General features: G+C 40.7%; 1 protein-coding gene across 1 annotated transcript in view; it reads right to left on the reverse strand.

Annotated features, from left to right (window-relative positions):
- The window catches only part of LOC119408126 (gamma-aminobutyric acid receptor subunit alpha-5), a 65,046-nt gene extending 47,802 nt beyond the window's left edge, over window positions 1-17,244 (reverse strand). Inside the window, exons 1-5 of the mRNA XM_037674966.1 lie at window positions 17,162-17,244; window positions 16,875-16,999; window positions 16,073-16,140; window positions 12,196-12,416; window positions 5,126-5,208 (exon numbers count right to left, since the gene is read on the reverse strand). Of these exons, the coding sequence (XP_037530894.1) occupies window positions 5,126-5,208; window positions 12,196-12,416; window positions 16,073-16,140; window positions 16,875-16,999; window positions 17,162-17,244 (580 nt within the window). The remainder of the gene's footprint in view (window positions 1-5,125; window positions 5,209-12,195; window positions 12,417-16,072; window positions 16,141-16,874; window positions 17,000-17,161) is intronic.
- Window positions 17,245-19,345: the final 2,101 nt, after the last annotated feature.

Consider the following 19,345-nt stretch of genomic DNA (forward strand, 5'->3'; position numbering starts at 1 on the left):
CAAGGCTTAAAAGTCATTTTATAGTCAACAGAAATGTATTGTTATTGAATTGGCAGCTTGATCATCATTTTTATTTCCACTGTAACGGATGATACGAGTTAATCAAAGCTGCTTAGAAACAAATATACATGGCATGATAGCACAGAAAACTGAGTTCCATAAATACAATATAATTATTGTTTATTGATCAGAGCATGGTGGCTTAGTTGGTAGAGCTGCTGCCTCTCAGTAAGAAGTTTGCTTGATCAAATCTCATCCGAGGGCCTTTCTGTGTGGAATTTGCATGTTCTCTCCGTGCATGCGCGGATTTTCTCCAGGTATTCCGGTTTCCTCCCACAGACCAACAGCATGCATGTTAAGCTGACTGATAACTCTACATTTTCCCTAGGTGAGAGAGAGAGAGTGAATGGTTGTTTGTCTTGTTTGTCTCTGTGTTCCTGTGATGGACTGGAGACCAGGGCGTCCTCCGCCTCTCGCACAGTGACTGCTGGAAATGAGCACCAGTAACCCCTGCGACCCGAAAAGGAGGAAGCAGATAAAGATAATGGATGGATGGATGATCAGAGTGGGTAGAATTTCTTTAAGAAACAAAGGGTATGCTGATGTTCCCCATCACTGAGGGATTTGAATGTGGTTTTGGAGATGAGTGTTTTTCTGGACTGGACTAGAACAGGGAATGAGAGTAAACCTTAATGTTTTTGTTGAAAGATAAAGTGGGTATGAGTTATACTGTGTAGAAGAACAAAGGTAGATTTATTCTTGTTTGTTTTTTTTTGCTTGTCTGAGGCGGTGCAGAGTGATGGATCCTGGTGAATACAGGGAGCAATTTTAACCACCACCAGATGCAGAGATGGAGACAAGGGGTGACCAGAGGTGGCCTTGACCAATATAAATTAATCTTTAGACACCCCAAGGGCCACCCCAATCATTTTAATTCTCTAATTTTTCTATTTAAATTTTTTTTTTTTTTTGTAATTTCTTGTTTGTTTTGTTGTTTCTGAGTGTTTTTGCTGTACATTGCTTTTGACTTTTTATACCATACCATACCATTTTATTTATAGAGCACTTAAAACAGCAAAAAGGCCAACCAAAGTGCTGTACAGACATAAAAACAGGCAACACACAAAGCAATACACAAAATGAGGTAAATCAGAATATAAACATAAAAATGATGCAGATAATAAAAATGACGACAAACCAGTGTAGAGCATACAGGATCAAAACACAGATCCTCTGGTGTTGAAAGCTACTGAATAGTAGTGGGTTTTTAAACGGGACTTGAAAACCGAGAGGGAGGGGGTCTGTCTGACAAGCAGAGGTAACTCGTTCCAAAGTCTTGGTCCTACAGAGAAGGCCCTGTCACCTCTGCGCTTTTTATGTGTCTATTTCCAATTTTCCATGCAAATGAAATGCAAAAATTTAAGAAAGTTTTACATAAAATTACCATAAGGTAATACATTATTTTTATATATTATTTATTAAGCCAATTTCTATGTATTTGACTAAAAATATTACTACTGTAAAATACAGTTATTCAACTATTCAGATATCTTTTGAAGTCCACGGCAGGCTGGTTTGAAACGTCAATAGGGAGCTTTTTAAGACGACAGGTCCTGTTGATCAGGAAAGACGAAACATATTTTTAAAAGAATCTGTCCAGATGACATGATTTAACTTTTTTGTTATCTACAGGAATTGTGGGAAACATTTTCTGAAAATATGTATAAAAACACAAGGAATAAAGTATCATTAGCTCAATCAGATTTTAGTTCAATTAGCACCAAATGTCACTACAGGAGACATACAGGAAACAAAAACAGATCTACTTCAAGTCCAATTACAAACTGTCCAGTTTGATTCAAAAACTAACTTTAGACAATATCTGGTTAGGGAACTTCTTTGTTTTATGTGAACGTTTCTACTTCTTGAGCATGCACAATGCACTAGAAGACTGCAAAGGAGCACGCTCTATTTTCACATTTGTTCTGTCTCCTCATATGAACCCCACACACACATTTTAGGAGGACTGGGAATGATCTGCATCCTTCAAGTTCAAGTTCAAGTTTCTTTATTGTCATTCGCATCACATGCGGTACACGAGGTGGAAAGAAACTGTACTCAGGGGTCCCAGTTATACCCCAAAATAGCAAAAATATAGAGTATAAAAAGAAACGGTATACAAGGATCTAAGATATACACTAAGATATATGCTATGCAAACAAATCCTATTAGCCTTGCAAAGATTAATGAAGTACAGTAGACCTGAACTGAAGTTGTATGTAATTATAGTGAGCCGCCAGACAAAGACCTCTTAAAGAGCAACGACAGCGTGATGAGGGGTTTTCTCAGCAGTGGTATGCAGCCGTCTCTGTGTAAAAGGAGTTTTATTTAGCAGCTCTGATTATCCCTGTCCCAGGTGTCAGCTGGAGGTGGAGGCGACTAAAGTAGGCGTGGGAGAGGATAAATGTCAGCTCTGCTCATGAGTTCAGCAGCGTGTCCAGGTCCCAGGATCACCCTCTATATGTCAGTGGCAGGAAACACCTTAGATGTTCATCTTAAGCCTCCGAGGCTTCCCGGATATTTCTGCACCAGCGGAGGGAGCTGTGTAAATCAAACGGGCCAGTTCAGGAGTCAGGAGGAGGAGTGCTTTAACTGTTCATGTAACAACATGGTGATTCTTTTAAAGGTTACCTTGATGAGGTGTGTCCTAAGCTGTTCCCAACACTAAACACAGCTGAGGTGAACGGAGGAGCTGCCCCGACACGGATTAATGATTTAATCATGAGCAGTGATGGTTATCACCTGCTCCACCTGAGGGACACTGTGATACCTCCACCTCTTTTCTCCTGAACTGGAGGAGATTGTAAAACTGAAGCTGAGTCAAAACTACAGGCTGCTTTTAGCACCTCTTATTTTTGAGCTGATTATTGGAAAGTGAAATTGAAAGTTGCTGGATTTAAACCTTAAGAAACCTGATCTTAATCCAAGAGCCTGACTCCGTTGTTGACCCACAGTAGAGTCGATCTCCGCTTTCTGTTAAACATTCCTAAACAATATTTACAAATCAGTTATGTGAAAATTTAACTTATTGTTGATAGACACCAGTGGGAAAACCTCATGTCTTTCAACACCTTCAGAGTAGGCCTAAGAATTCAGCACATGTGAAATGTGACATGTAAAATTTTAATTTTGCATTTATTTTAGGTAAATAAAAATAGTTTCTATGTAGTTCCGCCTCCATTTTTTTTGTTTGTTGCTAATTTCTCTTATTTTCTGTTGCAATTGAGCAAATTATTATTTTTTTTTTCTGCACTAAAATAAAGTTATCAAATGAGATAATTTTAAATTCTTGTCTCCGGGCAGAAGTAGAAGGAGCTCTGATTGGTTAGGACTTCACTGTCAGGAGCGAAGGCTGAACTCAGTCAGAGTCTCTCTCCAGGAGGAGTTTGTTTAAAAACTGATATGATTGCTGATAAAAAGCAGGTGGGACCAAGACACAGAACTCAGGGCTTCAGGAAGATCTTGCCAAAAGATTTTTGTTTTTACTACATAAAAGTTTTGTGATGCATTTAACTGCAACCTGTAAATAAATTAAAAACCACGCTGAAATTGTAGTTGCTCATAAAGTTGGACGTTAAATATCAAATTTAGGTTTACGTTGATAATTTCATTATTACAGTTGTGTTTTTGTTACATTGCATGATTACATTTCACACACACACAGTAAGTTCTGTGGGTTACTGTTACACTCCATCCATCCATCCATCCATCCATCCATCCATCCATCCATCCATCCATCCATCCATCATCTTTACTCGTTTCTTCATTTTAAAGTCACGGGGATCACTGGTGCCCATATCAAGCTATCACTGTGCAAGACCCAGTGGACACCCCGTACAGGTCTCCAGTCCATCACAGGGACACAGAGACAAACGACCATTAACCCTCTCACACCTAGAGATGATTTATAGTCAGCACCCGGAGAAAACCCACGCATGCACGGAGAGAACATGCAAACTCCACCCAGAAAGCCTCCAGCCTGGGTTCATTCCAGGGACCTTCTTGCTGAAAGGCGGAAGCTCTACCAACTGCACCACCGTGCCACCTACTGTTACATTTCAGTGTGAAACATTGAAATCACATGTTGCACTTGCTTGTAGAAGACTGTGAGCTGCACGTCCTTCTTGGTAGTCTTGACACAGAAATGGGTTACTTAATTTGTGAAACTGAAAGTACAACAATGGTATTGTACCGAGACTCAGAGTCTTAATAGTACAGTATATTCTAAATTTATTCTCACAAATACATTTTTTTTTTTACCAGAAAAATTTCCACTGTTGAACAGCAGCCTTTACTGCATTCTGCAGTGAATAAGCTCATGTGTGGGCTTGTGTTAGTGAACATACTGCAGTAGTGGACGTATCTACGAGCTGACACAGAACGAGTCTATGGGGCAGAATTATTTCTGCTTCAAAGAGACTATTACAGCTGCCTTCAGCAACGATCACAGCAGACAAGCACAATGATACATTTACTGGCAAATGAAAAACTGTCCCGTCCCATAACTGCAATTAAGTAAAAACAAAATAAACAATAAAAAATGAACCACCACAACACACACAGAACAACACATACACAGCAAGCTACTGTATGTCATTAAGAAAGCTACTTTATTTATTAAGAGAAACTACTTTGTGGGGGAAATAATGTGTACTTTTTTCCCTTTATCATTTGGCTGCACCTGCTTGGATATATCAAATATTGGATGTCACTTAATTTTATGTTTTTAAATTCCGACAATGACAATATTTGGTTATCCAGAGCCAATGTTCTGAGGAACCTTGGTAATATTGTTTTTAAGGACAAGCCCAAATAACACGTCACAAGAACTACATCTATCCGCCTGTACAATATTGTTAAAATTAGAAACAATCTGTCCCAAAATGATACAGAACTGCCCAAGCATTTATCACTTCTTTGGTAGATTGCATTTCTTTTCTCTCTCCAAATATCTATGAACTGTTCTTCTTGCTCGTAACCTTGTGTTGCTGCTCAAGTCTCAGCTGTTTGTCCCTGCATCGTGTTACGAAGTCGCTCGTATTTGCTGAGAGGTGTATTTACTTACAGCTTCCAAATTTAAGGGGGCACGCGTGGGCATCCATGGGGAAATCCTCCAGCTGCATGGGGCATTCTGCTGAGATAGTGAGTCTGAAAGAGGAAGCTGAGGATCAATATTCAGAAAATGAGTCTTCAATACGATGACTTCAAGTAAATACATCGTCCGTGCTGCTTTATCTCAGTGTCTCATTAAATCACGTAAACAGCAGTTAGGATGCAGCAATCATAGTCTGTCATCTCAGATGATCAGCAGAGTAAAAAATAATATTCCAGCCCAGTAAACAGCTAAACCACCAGAGGGACTGAGATAAAGACTGATGGGCGTGCGAGAGTAGAAACGAGCCTTAATCTAAGCTACATATGTGTAGAATTACTATAAATTACAAATTCGGCTTTAGTAGAAACTAAATAAGAACCAAATGGATTCATGATCTTCACATTTACAGACTCTTGAAGGTTAGAGGAGCACAGTTTTGTGTAATGCTGCCCTCTGCTGGACACACAGGAAATAACCACACCTGCTGAACCAACTTCAGGATTCAGGGCTGACTTGGAAATTTATTTTAAAATTGAAACATACAAATCACACTGCTTCAATACAGGCCAGAGAATGCTAAGCAACAATAACCTTGCTGATTATGGAACAGCATTAACAGCCTGAAATGGCTGGGAAACATTTTTTTTAAATCATTTTTTAAATAAAGTAACAAACAGCACAAATAAAATAAAAATTCACAATACAGCTTATATTTGCTATTTGACCAAAAATATGCCTGTACACCAACATGCACACATGTGCACATTTCTGCGAGATAACACTTCTTCAGATTTTTATTGTTGAATCTATAGTTAACTTTTTTCCAAGGTTTATCTTAGAACCACGTCGGACCGTTGAAAGAAACCTGCAGCTCTGACTGGTTTTCATTAGACAGACATGTTCACTGCTGGTTCTGAATCAGTCAGAAAAGGTCCGATGAGCAGGAAATGTATCAGTCGATACAGAAAAAAGACAATCACTGTTATTTATGTTTATATAGTCAGGATCAACACAGTGTGCTTTAGAATGAATGGAATAGTGTTGAGTTCAGTGGATTGCACAAATGAGTTTTCGCTGGGACGTTTTAATGGTACAGTGGTACAGTGGGTTGTGCCTCAAACCAGTGGCAGAGACGAGAGTAATTCAAGCACAAAATGTTTCTCTAATAACCTCGTTCCCAGAACACAAACGCATTAAAGGGCCATTGTGGAGTCGTTTCTTCTCGTCTGGAGCTTTGACAAGTGCACTGAAGACGTGTGGCAGCTTCAGAGGCCGATCGATAGTCATTTTTCAGTTGCAGCCGGTTCCATCTCCTCAGAACACCCCAGTGAATATTTGATTTGAGCAATTTATTGTCCTGAGATAAGGACACTGCACAGAAGTGAAAGTGGATGTAAATGTTATTCAGACTCAACATTGGAGCAGGGAAGGAAACCAAAGTAGGCTTACCTAATTATTTTATATGTTATCAAGCATTTATTGGAACAGGCTGATTCAATGTTTTTTACCTTACGTTCTTTAGATGAGCCCTGCGTTTCCTCTCTCAAGTCTTTAGGATGCTTTCCTCATCTTTTTAAAATAATCTAAATGAGCTCATGGGTTAAAGTGTACACAGTATGACTGATATGCATGGATTTTATTTGTGTGTATAATTGTAGCCTGACCATTTGCCAGGGTTTGTCGCTCTGCACCACCTGCAGCAAGAATAAATAAAAACCTACCTCTGTTCTTATATGCAGGCTGAGTCCTACCCACTTGAAAATCTTGCACCAAAAACATTAAGGTTTAGTAGCATTCTGTTCAATTCCAGTCCACAAAAACACTTGTATAAAAAAACTACAAACGTTCAGTATTCCAGTCCTTCTGTGATGGGGGACATCAGCGTACTTTTTGTTTATTGTTATTTTTACCACCAAGTAGTTCTGTTGTTGGGTCTATAGGCACCAAAGTACAGTTTAAAGTTTATTTGTTCTAATTTAATTGCAGCCAACTTAACTTTCTGCATTCACTGCATGCAGTCTGATAAACTAGAGAGGCCTAATTACATATCTGTTGCCTAAATGTTGGAGAGAGGAATTTTATACACAGCCAGATTAAATGGCAGGGCCAGGGGGTGGCCGATGGTGGCCTTGGCCCTAATAGATTAGCAACCCCAAAAGCCACCCCGATCATTTGAGGGAACTATATTTTTAAGCATTATAAAAACTAGAAAGCATAGTTCCCTCAAATGACTGAGGTGGCAGGTTTAAATATATATATGGTGACGGCCATCTTGGATTTCGACATGGCAATACAATTTTTGATAGTGACCTTATTTACATCTAACTGAAGTCACACCAAATTTGAAGTGGGCACATTGCTTATTTTTGAAGTTATCCAGCTCACAAGGTTAACATGTGACGGCAGCCGTCTTGGATTTGGACATGGCAACCCAGTATTCATCCATCCATCCATTATCTTTACCCGTTTGTTCCATTTTGGGTCACGGGGGTCGCTGGTGCCCATGTCCAGCAATCACTGTGCGAGGGGCGGGGTACACCCTGGACAGGTCGCAAGTCCATCACAGGGCCACATAGAGACAAACGAGACAAACAACCATTCACTCTCTCACTCACACCTAGGGACAATTTAGAGTTACCAATTAGCCTAACATGCATGTTTTTGGACTGTGGGAGGAAACCGGAGTACCCGGAGAAAACCCACTCATGCACAGAGAGAACATGCAAACTCCACCCAGAAAGGCCCCTGGACCGGGGTTTGAACCAAGGACCTGCTCGCTGAGAGGCAGCAGCTCTACCAGTTGCGCCATCGTGCTGCCCAACCCAGTATTTAAAATTCAAATTCAAAAATACTTTCTTAATCCCAAAGGGAAATTATTTGTTGTTGTAACTCATTATCCTCATTACATTAAGAGATGTTATAGATACTGATGGCTGTAGACAGGAAGGATCTCTAAAAAAAAAGAAGCTTTCTTTCAACTAGATGCAGCCACACACAGAAAGGGAAGTTGTTACCTCAGTTTTTATTCAAAGTATTGATGGGGGAAGTTATGTAAAGGTCATGGATGTTATCACTTACTAATTTAAATAATATGTGTGAATGTGTGTGAAGTCAAGAGAGTCTTTCTGTCTACTCAGAGAGGAGTCTGATAACAGATAACTTCTGACGCCTTCAACAACTGTGAGCTGTGAAGCAGAGGTTGTCTTGACCTCGCCTGGTCTGATAACTCTTTGTCCGCGGGCAGACCTTGGACCAGAGCGTCATGTAATATGTCTGTGTGTTAACTCTGCCCCCCTTCCCCTTGCAAGGAGTAAACTGGGTTGAATAAATCTTCTTGGCCCCTTCTGTGTGGCTTGTTGGATTAAAGAGTTGATGATAGGATAATTAATTTATCCAACAAGTATGCTCACAACATTTGCAGATAGACAGAAGGAGGATATTTCCAATTCCCCGTCTTTACTCCACAATGGAGGACAAAAAAATAAATAAAACAACTTGTCGACCTGCTGACCTTTACTGACCTTTACTGACCTCATCCATGCTGGCTCCCTCAGCATCTTCTGCCATGTAACTGTCTTGCTTCTCATCTCACTCTATTAACCGATCAACAGAGGGTGCCATCTCCTCTGTGGTCCACAGTGCGCTCAACCACTTGGAGCAGAAAAACTCTTACGTCCGTATGCTCTTTGTGGACTTCACATCCACCTTCAACACCATGATCCCCCAAACCCTGATGGACAAACTATCCACACTAGGACTAAGCCCCTCCATTTGCTACTGGGTACTAGACTTTTTAACAAACAGACCACAGTTAGTGAGGATCCACAACCTCTCCTCCTCCACCATAACCCTCAGCACTGGCTCTCCTTAGGGATGTGTGTTGAGCCCCCTCCTGTTTACTCTGCTCACATATGATTGTGCAGCTACCCATCCAGGCTGTCACATTGTAAAGTTTGCAGATGATACAGCGGTGGTGGGATGCATCACAAACAAGATGAGTCCAGCTACAGGGAAGAGGTGGAACACCTGGAGAGCTGGTGCAAAGAGAATAACCTTCACAACAATGTGAAGAAGACAAAGGAGATGATTGTGGACTTCAGAAGGAACAAAAACATCTACACCCCCCTGAACATAAGAGGATCTGCGGTGGAAGTGGTCTCCAGCTACAAATACTTGGGTGTACACATGAATGACAACCTCAGCTGGAGCAACAACACCACCAGCCTGATCAAGAAAGCTCATCAGAGACTCTACTTCCTCAGACGGCTAAGGCGAGCTGGTCTGGGAAGCTCAGTCTGCACCTCCTTCTACAGGTGTGCAGTGGAGAGCATCCTGTGCTCCAGCATCAACGTGTGGCATGGAGGCTGCACAGCTGCATAAAGAAAAGCTTTGCAGAGAGTGGTGAAGGCTGCACAGAAGTCTGTCGGAATCAGTCTCCCCACCAACACAGACATCTACACCTCCAGATGCAGGAAGAGGGCCACCTGCATCATGAAGGACCCCACTCACCCAGCACACACACATTTTGCCCCACTCCCCTCAGGAAGGAGATTAAGGAGCATTAAGTGTAGAACCACTAGACTGAGGAACAGCTTCTACCCTGAGGCTGTTAGACTCATGAATCTCTAACCAGAATAATCACTGTGAAAAACCATATCATGTTGCTGCTGATCTGTTTCATGTTGCTGCTGATTTGTTTCATGTTGCTGCTGATCTGTTTCAATGTTGATGTGTTCATGCGTGCACATCTGCTCACAGACTCATGTTCATGTTTGTGCTGATGTTCAATGTTTTATGTTATGAGTGCTTAGTGTATATTTACTTGATGTTTTTCTTAGTTCATATCTTAGATGTTACTGTTTTTCTTATACATTTTATTGTTGGATGTAACTGGGACCCTGTGTACATAATTTCGCTCCACCACATGTACCACATGAGGTGCGAATGCCAATAAAGAATCTCTGACTCTGACTTAAAATAGCTTCATAAATCCATCTGCTAAATGAACTAAAGGGCGTGTCAGGTTCAGCATTAATGCAACTGCATACTACTTGTTTTTAGCTCATAATAACCAAATATAACAGTTGTAAAATTTTGGGGGTATTGATAATGAGTTGAAATGCTAGATACATGGGCTTTAATGGTCCCAAACAGAGAACAGCCAGGTGGTCTGTTGTATCTAAACACACCAACCTAAATTATATTTTGTTTAAGTTTATTTGATAGGGACTGGCACACAATAACATTGATAAACTGAATAAAGCAGCAGTCCCATGCCTGCATCATGCAGCGTGAGCTAATTTGCAGCACTTGTCCCTAGATGGGCTTTTATAAACAGGATATCTAAAATACTATTAAGAAGTATATCAAATTATTGTTCATTTTAAGGACTCAGTTACCAGCCTATAAAGTTTAATTACTCTCCATCATTCACTTCATAGTTATTCTTCTTTTACCAAACAACTCTGTCAAGTGTTTGTCTTTATCTCATGTTCAAATAATTTGCAAAATAAATGAGTCAAAAATAGTCACAGAGACTTTACGAGCCTCTGGAATCCATCTCAGTTCAGTCAGGAGTGAAAACTACAACTTTGTAAAGATTTGCTGACCTATAAAATCAAATTGTGACTGATTAAAGGCAAAATCAATCAATCAGTAAATAAATTGGCATCAGATTGAAACATGCTATGCTGAAGAGATTTGTGACAAAACTGAGGCAAATATATTTGGTTGTAAAATGTTGCATGAATGCCCCAGTTTGTTTCCAGTTAACCAGACATGTCCTAAATCAAAGAGGCTCTCAGTAAAAATTGAGTATTTTGTCTGAATTTTGTGCCTCCAGTCAGTTGCAGCTCAGTGAAGTAGCAACATGCACGGTAACATCCACTTAGGTCTTATAATGGTCTCCTGCCTGCCTAAAATAGCAAGAGAAACAAATAAAACTATCAATTTGGATTAATTTTGAATGGATTGATCAGTTGGGGCTACAGTAATGACGATGTTGCTCTGGTCTGTTATGGTGAAGAAAGAGCTGAGTCAAAAGGGTTTTGATTTACTGACCCATTTATGTTTCAACTCGCTCCTATGGTCATTAGGTGTTGACCATGACTGAAAGAATGCGATCCTGGAAGCAAGCGGCAAAAAGATAAAATAAAATAAGCTCCAACATGCAGGAGGAGCTCAGAGGAGAGCCGCCGCTCCTCTTATTGGAAAGGAGACAGCTGAAGTGGTTCTAGCATCTGACCAGGATGCCTCCTTGGCACCTTCCACTGTCAAGAAACCCCCAGACAGACCCAGAAGAAGGGTCTTATGTTCTCTCACACCTGAGAACACCTTGGGACCCCCAGAAGCAGCTGGGAAGTATTACTGGGAAGAGGGATGTCTCGGTTTCCACCATCAATCTGTTGCCCCCACGACCCGACCACAAATAAGAGAGAAAAAGTGGCTCAATGGGGAATTATTTTAATCAAATTATGATAACTCAAAGTCTTGCATTTTATGGTGGGTGTATCTGATTTTTTTTTTTTTTTTATTATTAAAAAATCATTATTACTAGAATTGTAGAGGGTCTCAAGAACAATGTATCTAATGATATACATGTATCAGAGTAAATCTTTATATTTCCAATAACTGGATAAAAACTAACTGCAAAAGTTGACAGCACATGAAATCAAGCTGGGACTGAATGTTGGCTGCAGGATTGAGAGGACCGGGGAGCGTGTTGTAGCCACAGCTGGAGTTAAAGACAGAGTGTGAAGAGGACACGGGACTCAGGTAAATCTTTCAAAGTCCCCTGACCTCCAGTTGTCTCCATGAGGACAAACAAGACGGTGCTGACACACACAGAACGAGTGTGTGGGCTGTGGCTTTGCAGCAGGGGTCTCAAAAACCATTAAACCTCAAAGAAGAGGCAGGTGGAGGCTTTAGTCATCCTTTTATGGCTAACTGGATTACACAACGTGCAGCTCTCCTGACACTGTTTGAAATCCAAGACTGGGATAAAAACGTTTTATCCAACTGCAGAGACACAGAGAGCTCACCTCATGGTGTACAGGAGCGTCCCATCATCCTTCAGCCTCAGCAGCTTGTTCGGTGTGGTCATGTTGTGTGCAATGGACTTTTTCCCATTCAGGAAGAAGGTGTCTGGGGTCCAGATGTTGCTGGCCAGCAGGTTATTCAGAGCCAGCATCTGCATTGGGCCTTTGAAGCAAAGCCTCTCGTCCTTCCAGCTTTGACGGAAAAAGACATCAATGGTGTATTCCTGCAGAAAAACACGGAGCTTCTCAGTCAGGCAAAGATGAAGGAGATAAAGGACATATACAAAGCAGTGGGATGGGTTTCACATGGGGTGGTGGTGGTGGTGCTGTGAGCATGTGTGAATTTGTCCTAAACGCTTGTTTGAAGAATAATATAATAACAAAATATGCACAGGAACAATTACTGATCTGTCCAACTTTTTGTGCGTTCCAAAAGATTTTAAAGTTTTGCTGCCGGATATACAATTCCTGCATTGATTTATATTCCCGATTCCCAAAACTAAAAAAAAAAAAAGAATATTTGAATGAAGAATAGCGAAGAAGTGTGCTGGTGTCCATTTTTAAGAACAAGGTTGATGTACAGAGTTGTAGTAACTACAGGGGAATTAAGTTGATGAGCCACACGATGAAGATCAGGGAGAGAGTTATGGAAGTTAGACTTAGACTAGTGGTGACTATCTGTGAGCAGCAGTATGGTTTCATGTCAAGAAAGAGCACCACAGATGCCATCTTTGCTTTGAGAATGCTGATGGAGAAGTACATAGAGGGTCAGAAAGAACTACATTGTGTCTTTGCAGATTTAGAAAAACATATGACAGAGTGCCGAGAGAGGACATGTGGTATTGCATGAGGAAATCTGGAGTGGCAGTGTAGTGAACTAAGCCTCAGGCCAAAACCTGACCCTGAAGACCTTCATGGGACAGAAACTGTTATTTCATTGATTTGAATCCAGAAATACAAATTGGCTCATCCAGAGACTTTCTCATTGTATTCTGAACTAATCAATTGAAAGAACACTCTCTTTTTATATTATCATTACTATTTTACAATATCTTGATAATCAAAGTGTGTTTAGTTCAAATCATTTTTAAATGTTGAAGTGAACTACTCATTTTAAATCAACTGTGAAACAGTATTAATGATTTTTTAATCCTCATTCAAAGTAGAAATCAAGTTAATGTCTGTTACCAAGTAATTATGCATTTTTTGATCTTCTGTCTGAAATGAGAAGTAGTGATGTCGGTCGAAAGTCAGAAAGAAGTTATTGGAACGAACTGTCATGTTTTTAAACCTAGCAGACAGAAATAAGAAGCTACTGGCACCTGTAGTCTGTCATTTCTCCAAAACATTTCTCTGTCTGTCCCTAAACATTTCTCTGTCTGTTCCCAAACATCTCACTGATTTTCTGACTTGTAGTAACTTCTTACGTCACTAAAACCACACCCCTGTTGGTTCTTTCAACCAATCAGGACTTCCCAAAAGGGACCGGAAACAGAACTCTTTAAAAAGTCGACACTTCCTAGTTCCAGAAGTTCTGGAGGATGAACCGAAGTTCTGGGAGACATGAACCGAAGTTCCATGGAGAACAGAGAGTTCTGCTGAGAAGGAAGACAGTGCGACTTTACAAGGGTGAAGTCCACGGTGGTCATTTTCTAAAGATGACACCTGTCTGGAGTGTTGATTCCGGTCATTACGCCAAAGACCTATTCAACATCTCAGGAGTTCAGCACGTTTGCTGAAATTCCACTTAACTTAATCCTATATTTCGGGGAAGTTTATTTTGGAAGCTGGGCCAGTCAGCCTCGTCATCCCAAGTTGATGAGACGCGGATAAATCCCTGGAGGTAAAAAGACTCAGCCTTGTTGGACGCCAGGAGAAGACCTCTCTGAAACCCCACCAAGGTAAAGAGTCGACGCTCGGGTACATCTAGCCGAAATCACTGGGAAACGTGCTATCTGGTTTCAAACAAGATAACTCCCCATCTTTTCTTTATTATCTTAGTTAAACCTAAGTATCCACTTTCCCTCCTTAAACTTTACTCCATCTTTCAAACTCTTCTATCTCGCCAGTAAAAAGATAAGCTAAGCCTGCAGTAATTAATCCAGATATCTTCAGATATGTCTGTTGTTTTTTGTTGCAAGTGAGAAATCATGGCCGTATGATTTCTCATTGTAAAGCTCATTAATTAAGCTGTGTTATTGCATTTAATCAGAATAATCAAGTGTACAATGTTTTGATGTTAAATTTTGATTCTGTTAATAAATGACCACATTCATTTTGATGGGTCAAAGAAAATTAACGTCTCACGTCACTGATTAGACCATCTCCGACACAGTACTTCTAAGCACAATATCACTTAGTCCAGAAAAATGAAAGAATCCGTTTAAATTAAGTATAATATCATGTACTTGAACTAGTCCAGATATTATAAAATGTAAGAGAGCACCCCTGAGCTAAATCCATCTCGAAGCTCTCTCATTACAGCAGAGAAGTATGTTAGACTGGTACAGGACATGTATGAGGACAGCAGGTGGTGAGATGTGCTTTAGGAGTGATAGAAGGTGGAGGTGGGAGTGCATCAAGGATCGGCTCTGAGCCCCTTCTTGTTTGCTCTGGTGATGGACCAACTAACAGATGAGGTCAGACAGGAATCCCCATGGATGATGATGTTTGCAGATGTCGTGATCTGTGGTGAGAACAGGGAACAGGTGGAAGAGAACTTGGAGAGGTGGAGGTATGCACTTGAAAGAAGAGGAATGAAAGTCAGTCGTAGTAAGACAGAGTACGTGTGTGAATGAGAGGGAGGAGGTGGAACAGTGAGGCTACAAGGAGCAGAGGTCACAAAGGTGCAAGACTTCAAGTACTTGGGGTCCACTGTCCAGGAAAATGGAAGTGTGGTAAAGAGGTGAAGAAGAGAGACAGGCAAGATGGAGTGCATGGAGAAAAGCTTCAGGAATGATTTGTGACAAAATTGTGTCAGCAAAGGTTTAAAGAAAAGTTTACAAGACAGTGATGAGACCAGCTATGTTGTATGGTCTGGAGACAGAGACATGGACAAAAAGACAGGAGACAGAACTGGAAGTGGCAGAAATTAATATGTTGAGGTTCTTCTTAGGAGTGACAAGGATGGATAAGAATGAGATCATCAGAGGTATAGCACAGGTTGAACAACTGGGAGATAAAGTTAGAGAGGCCAGACTGAGATGGTTTGGACATGTCCAGAGGAGGGACAGTGGTTTGGACATGTCCAGAGGAGGGACAGTGGGTATACTGGTAGAAGGATGTTAGAAATGCAGCTGCCAGGAAAAAGACAAAGATGAGATATATGGGTGCAGTTAGAGAGGACAAGAAGGTAGTTGGAGTGAGGACAGAGATGGAGGAGGATGACTCGCTGTGGCGACCCTGAAGAGGGAAAAGCTGAAAGAAGAAGAATAACAGTATAGTCTCTGTACTTCTACTTCCCTGAGCCTTGTATAAACACTAGAAGTGTTCAACTCTTTCTTTGCACACAAAGGGGAATAAAACAATTCATGTTTTAAAGCTAAAAAGCTGGATGATAAAAAAATATGTCATTTATGTTGTGTTTAAATTTCTGTTGTCTTGCAGGAATATTGTATTTCCAGAAATCCTTTTTTCTCCAAGAATTGTTTTAAGTCTCACTTTTAAATAAAACTCCACGTGGTCACAAGCTCTGTTTAATACTCTTCAATGGATTGATAGAAAAACACAAACAGATGTTTGTCTGAAGAGTGACCATCAGAGTTGATTTGGGCAAAAACTTAAAAATTATTAAAAATGGACAACAGTGATGGCGAGTAACGTTAATAGTGTAAAACATGTAAACAATACCTAATATAAGCAAAGTAAAAGTGTTTCTTACCATTTCTGTGTCAGAGACTGGGCCAAAGCTTGTGACAAAGATATTGGTTTTGATTTCTGTCACCTTCTCTGTGAGGGAAGATGATTAAATATTACAACATGATACTTTAAACACTTGAATATGAAAACTGGACATGGCTGTTATCTTACAAGTTAGAGTTTCACAGAAAACATGGCATTTTGCATTCTTTAACAAAATAATACCAGCTTTTATATTGAACAGTTACTAAAATTCTCAAGTTAAACTGTATATATGTGGCATACATGGACTGCCAAATCCCATAGTGAAATATGATTTTAAAAAAGGCAGAATGAAAGTCTTTTGATAAAGTGTTTGTTAAAAAAAAATAGAAGTTCAAGCCAAAAGACTATTGATGCAATTTTACATTAAAATTTGATAAAATCCAAAGAAAATATTTTTACTTACTTTGGTCCCCTCTAGTGGTCATATTAAAAATAACATGTTTTATTTAATGTTGCTGAAAAGGAGTCATTTATGACTGAGAGTACAGCTCAGTGTAGTGTCTGAAATTTATTTTATAAACAAGATTTGTGAAGAAAAGACAGCTTTTACATAGTCTTGACTAGTTAATAATTTTACAGTTTTAATCAGTTCACAGCAACTCTGTGTGTGTTTCTGTGTTCATACACACACAGAAAGAGGTTTAATCAGCTGAACTGATGTCATCGTCCCATAATGTAAATATGTTTCTGAACAGAGGGACAGTTGCCCTACGTGAACTTCAACAGCTCTTTTATACTAGTTGCGATTAAAATTGCATTTCTTTTTCCTTTGGACCGACCTCCCAGCCCGGGACGGAGTCTGTTGTCATATCCATCCAGCAGCCCGTCCAGGATGCGAGTGAAGATGGTGATGTTGTCGTTTAACTCTGCTTCTGTGGGAGTTCCAGCAACATCCTGAGAAAAGCTGCATGAAAGCAATTTCAAGTTACAAATACGTTCAGTGCAGCTTCGCTGGCAACGCAAACCTAACGTGCAATGAAAACAAAACAGATTGTTCGAGGAAATATCCCAGAGTGAATCAACTCTTGTTAAGCTGATGTGGCAGGAGCAGGAATCAGTTTCTTACCTCAGACGACAGGCGATGCTCACAAGCAAAACACAGAACCACAGACGACTCATGGCAAAGCTGTAGCACTTTCCATCTCCCATTCCTGAAAACACACACACACTTAGCTAAAACTCTCAGGGGTGTTCAATCCTAGCCCTCAAGGGCCACCATCCTGCATTTTCACATGTGTTCCTGCTCAAACACATCTCGTCCAGTGGTTTAATGACGCTTCATGTTCTGCAGAAGTTTGTTAATCATCGATTCAAATCAGGAGCAGAGAAATATCTAAAACACGCAGGGTGGTGGCCCTCGAGGACAAGGATAGCACAGCCATGCACTAAGCAGCTGCTTCATTAACCGATTAACAAAATTTAAAAAATCTGTAAAAACACCTCTCGCAGCGTTTGCAGCTTTCTATTTATATATTTTTCCAGCTTTCTATGAGGAGTAAAAACCCACATTTGCATTCTTCCTTCCAGACAGCATGTGTGAGACCTGCACAAGTTAGCTGGAATAAAGGCATCAGTGGATGTTGAGTCCCTTCCCTGCAGTCCATCCACCCACTCTCTTTCTGCTGAAGCTGAGCGTGTGAAATACTTCTACACTGCTGCATCAACAAGCCAAAACCCAGAGTTCTCAACGAGCACGAGCACAATCTGCATCCTCGGAGTGTGTGTGCACCCGCTTCAGCTTCCTCGTCATTCACGACTACACTTATCCACACAGAAGTGACTGAAACACACACACAGAGCAACAAACATCCTCTCCCTCTCACCAGAAAAACCGATGCAGCTTCTTTCTAGCTGCAGCAGCCTCTCTCCCAAAGCGTGTTTCTCCTCTGCTGCCCACTACATCTCATTCTATGTGGCCTGTAAAAGCACTGCTCTGCTGCACAGCCACAGTCTTACCACCCAAGACGATGCACCAGTGAAACTTCTTCAAAGGGTCTCTCGCACGCAGATCGAGCTCCTCTCACCAGCTCTTTACAAAAGAAACGGGGCTCATTTCAATGTCAGCGGGGTCCGGATCTACCCCCAGAGCGATTAAAATGATGGCAGGGTGAAAAGAGCGACTTCCCAGCACTTCTGCTGACCGACCATCCTTTAGTTGGTCTCTGAGGAGCGCACGGAGAGGGAGCTTGCAGGCAAAATCCAATACTGTGTCCAAAGGCAAAGTGCGAGGCAAGATGTGGGCTCCGGAGCGAGCTAAGCAAGAGAGTGAGCAGAAAATTAGGAGGATGCACGAGCTGTGAGAGCGGAGGAGGGATGGAGGGAGGCTGAGGGGAGGGGGGGGGGGAATCAGGAAAGAAGACAGATAAGAGAAACCACTTTTTCTGTTTTATTTGAAAGCTGTTGTTGTTTTACAAGATGCACGTCCTTTCCCTTTAAAATATCTATTTTTCCTGGAGCACCCTTACCGCTGTCACTAATAATTTCTTCTGTTTCTATGGGGGGGGGGGGGGGGGGGGGGTGGACTTCAGTGCTCTGTGTTAGACTATCTAATGCACATGTGTCAAAGTCAAGGCCTGCAGGCCAAATCTGGCCCTGGCAAACATCTTATCTTGCCCCTGAAGATGATGTTCTAAATGTAAAATGTCAAATGACTTAAACTGACTCGTGTCTGGGACCAAGTTTTTAATTTTGGTTCCCTGAGTTTGACACCCCTGATTTAATACATATAAACACAACAAATATACATACATAAAATATGTCAGAAACACAAAAATTTATTTTAGGAATACAATTACTTGATTGTAAAGAAAATACCATGTGGGCACCGGCGACCCCCGTGACCCAAAAAGGAAGAAGCGGGTAAAAGATAATGGATGGATGGATGGAGATCCTGCTAGGTGTGGGTCCACAGCAATATTTAGTAACATTATCAATGTAAACAATAAAAACGGCTTGAGACATTTCAGTGAGAATTTGGGGTCTCATGATGGAGCTCTGAGGAACGCCGTCGTTGATGTTGTGCTGGTGAAATTTGTTTTAACGAATGTCAATGATTCTGTTGAATGTTTTTATTGAAATATTTTCATGAATGGCTGGCATCACTATCTATCTATCTATCTATCTATCTATCTATCTATCTATCTATCTATCTATCTATCTATCTATCTATCTATCTATCTATCTATCTATCTATCTATCTATCTATCTATCTATCTATCTATCTATCTATCTATCTATCTATCTATCTATC

This window comes from Nematolebias whitei, chromosome 3, assembly GCF_014905685.2.
Source record: "Nematolebias whitei isolate Nwh7 chromosome 3, NemWhi1, whole genome shotgun sequence".
NCBI classification, from domain to species: domain Eukaryota; kingdom Metazoa; phylum Chordata; class Actinopteri; order Cyprinodontiformes; family Rivulidae; genus Nematolebias; species Nematolebias whitei.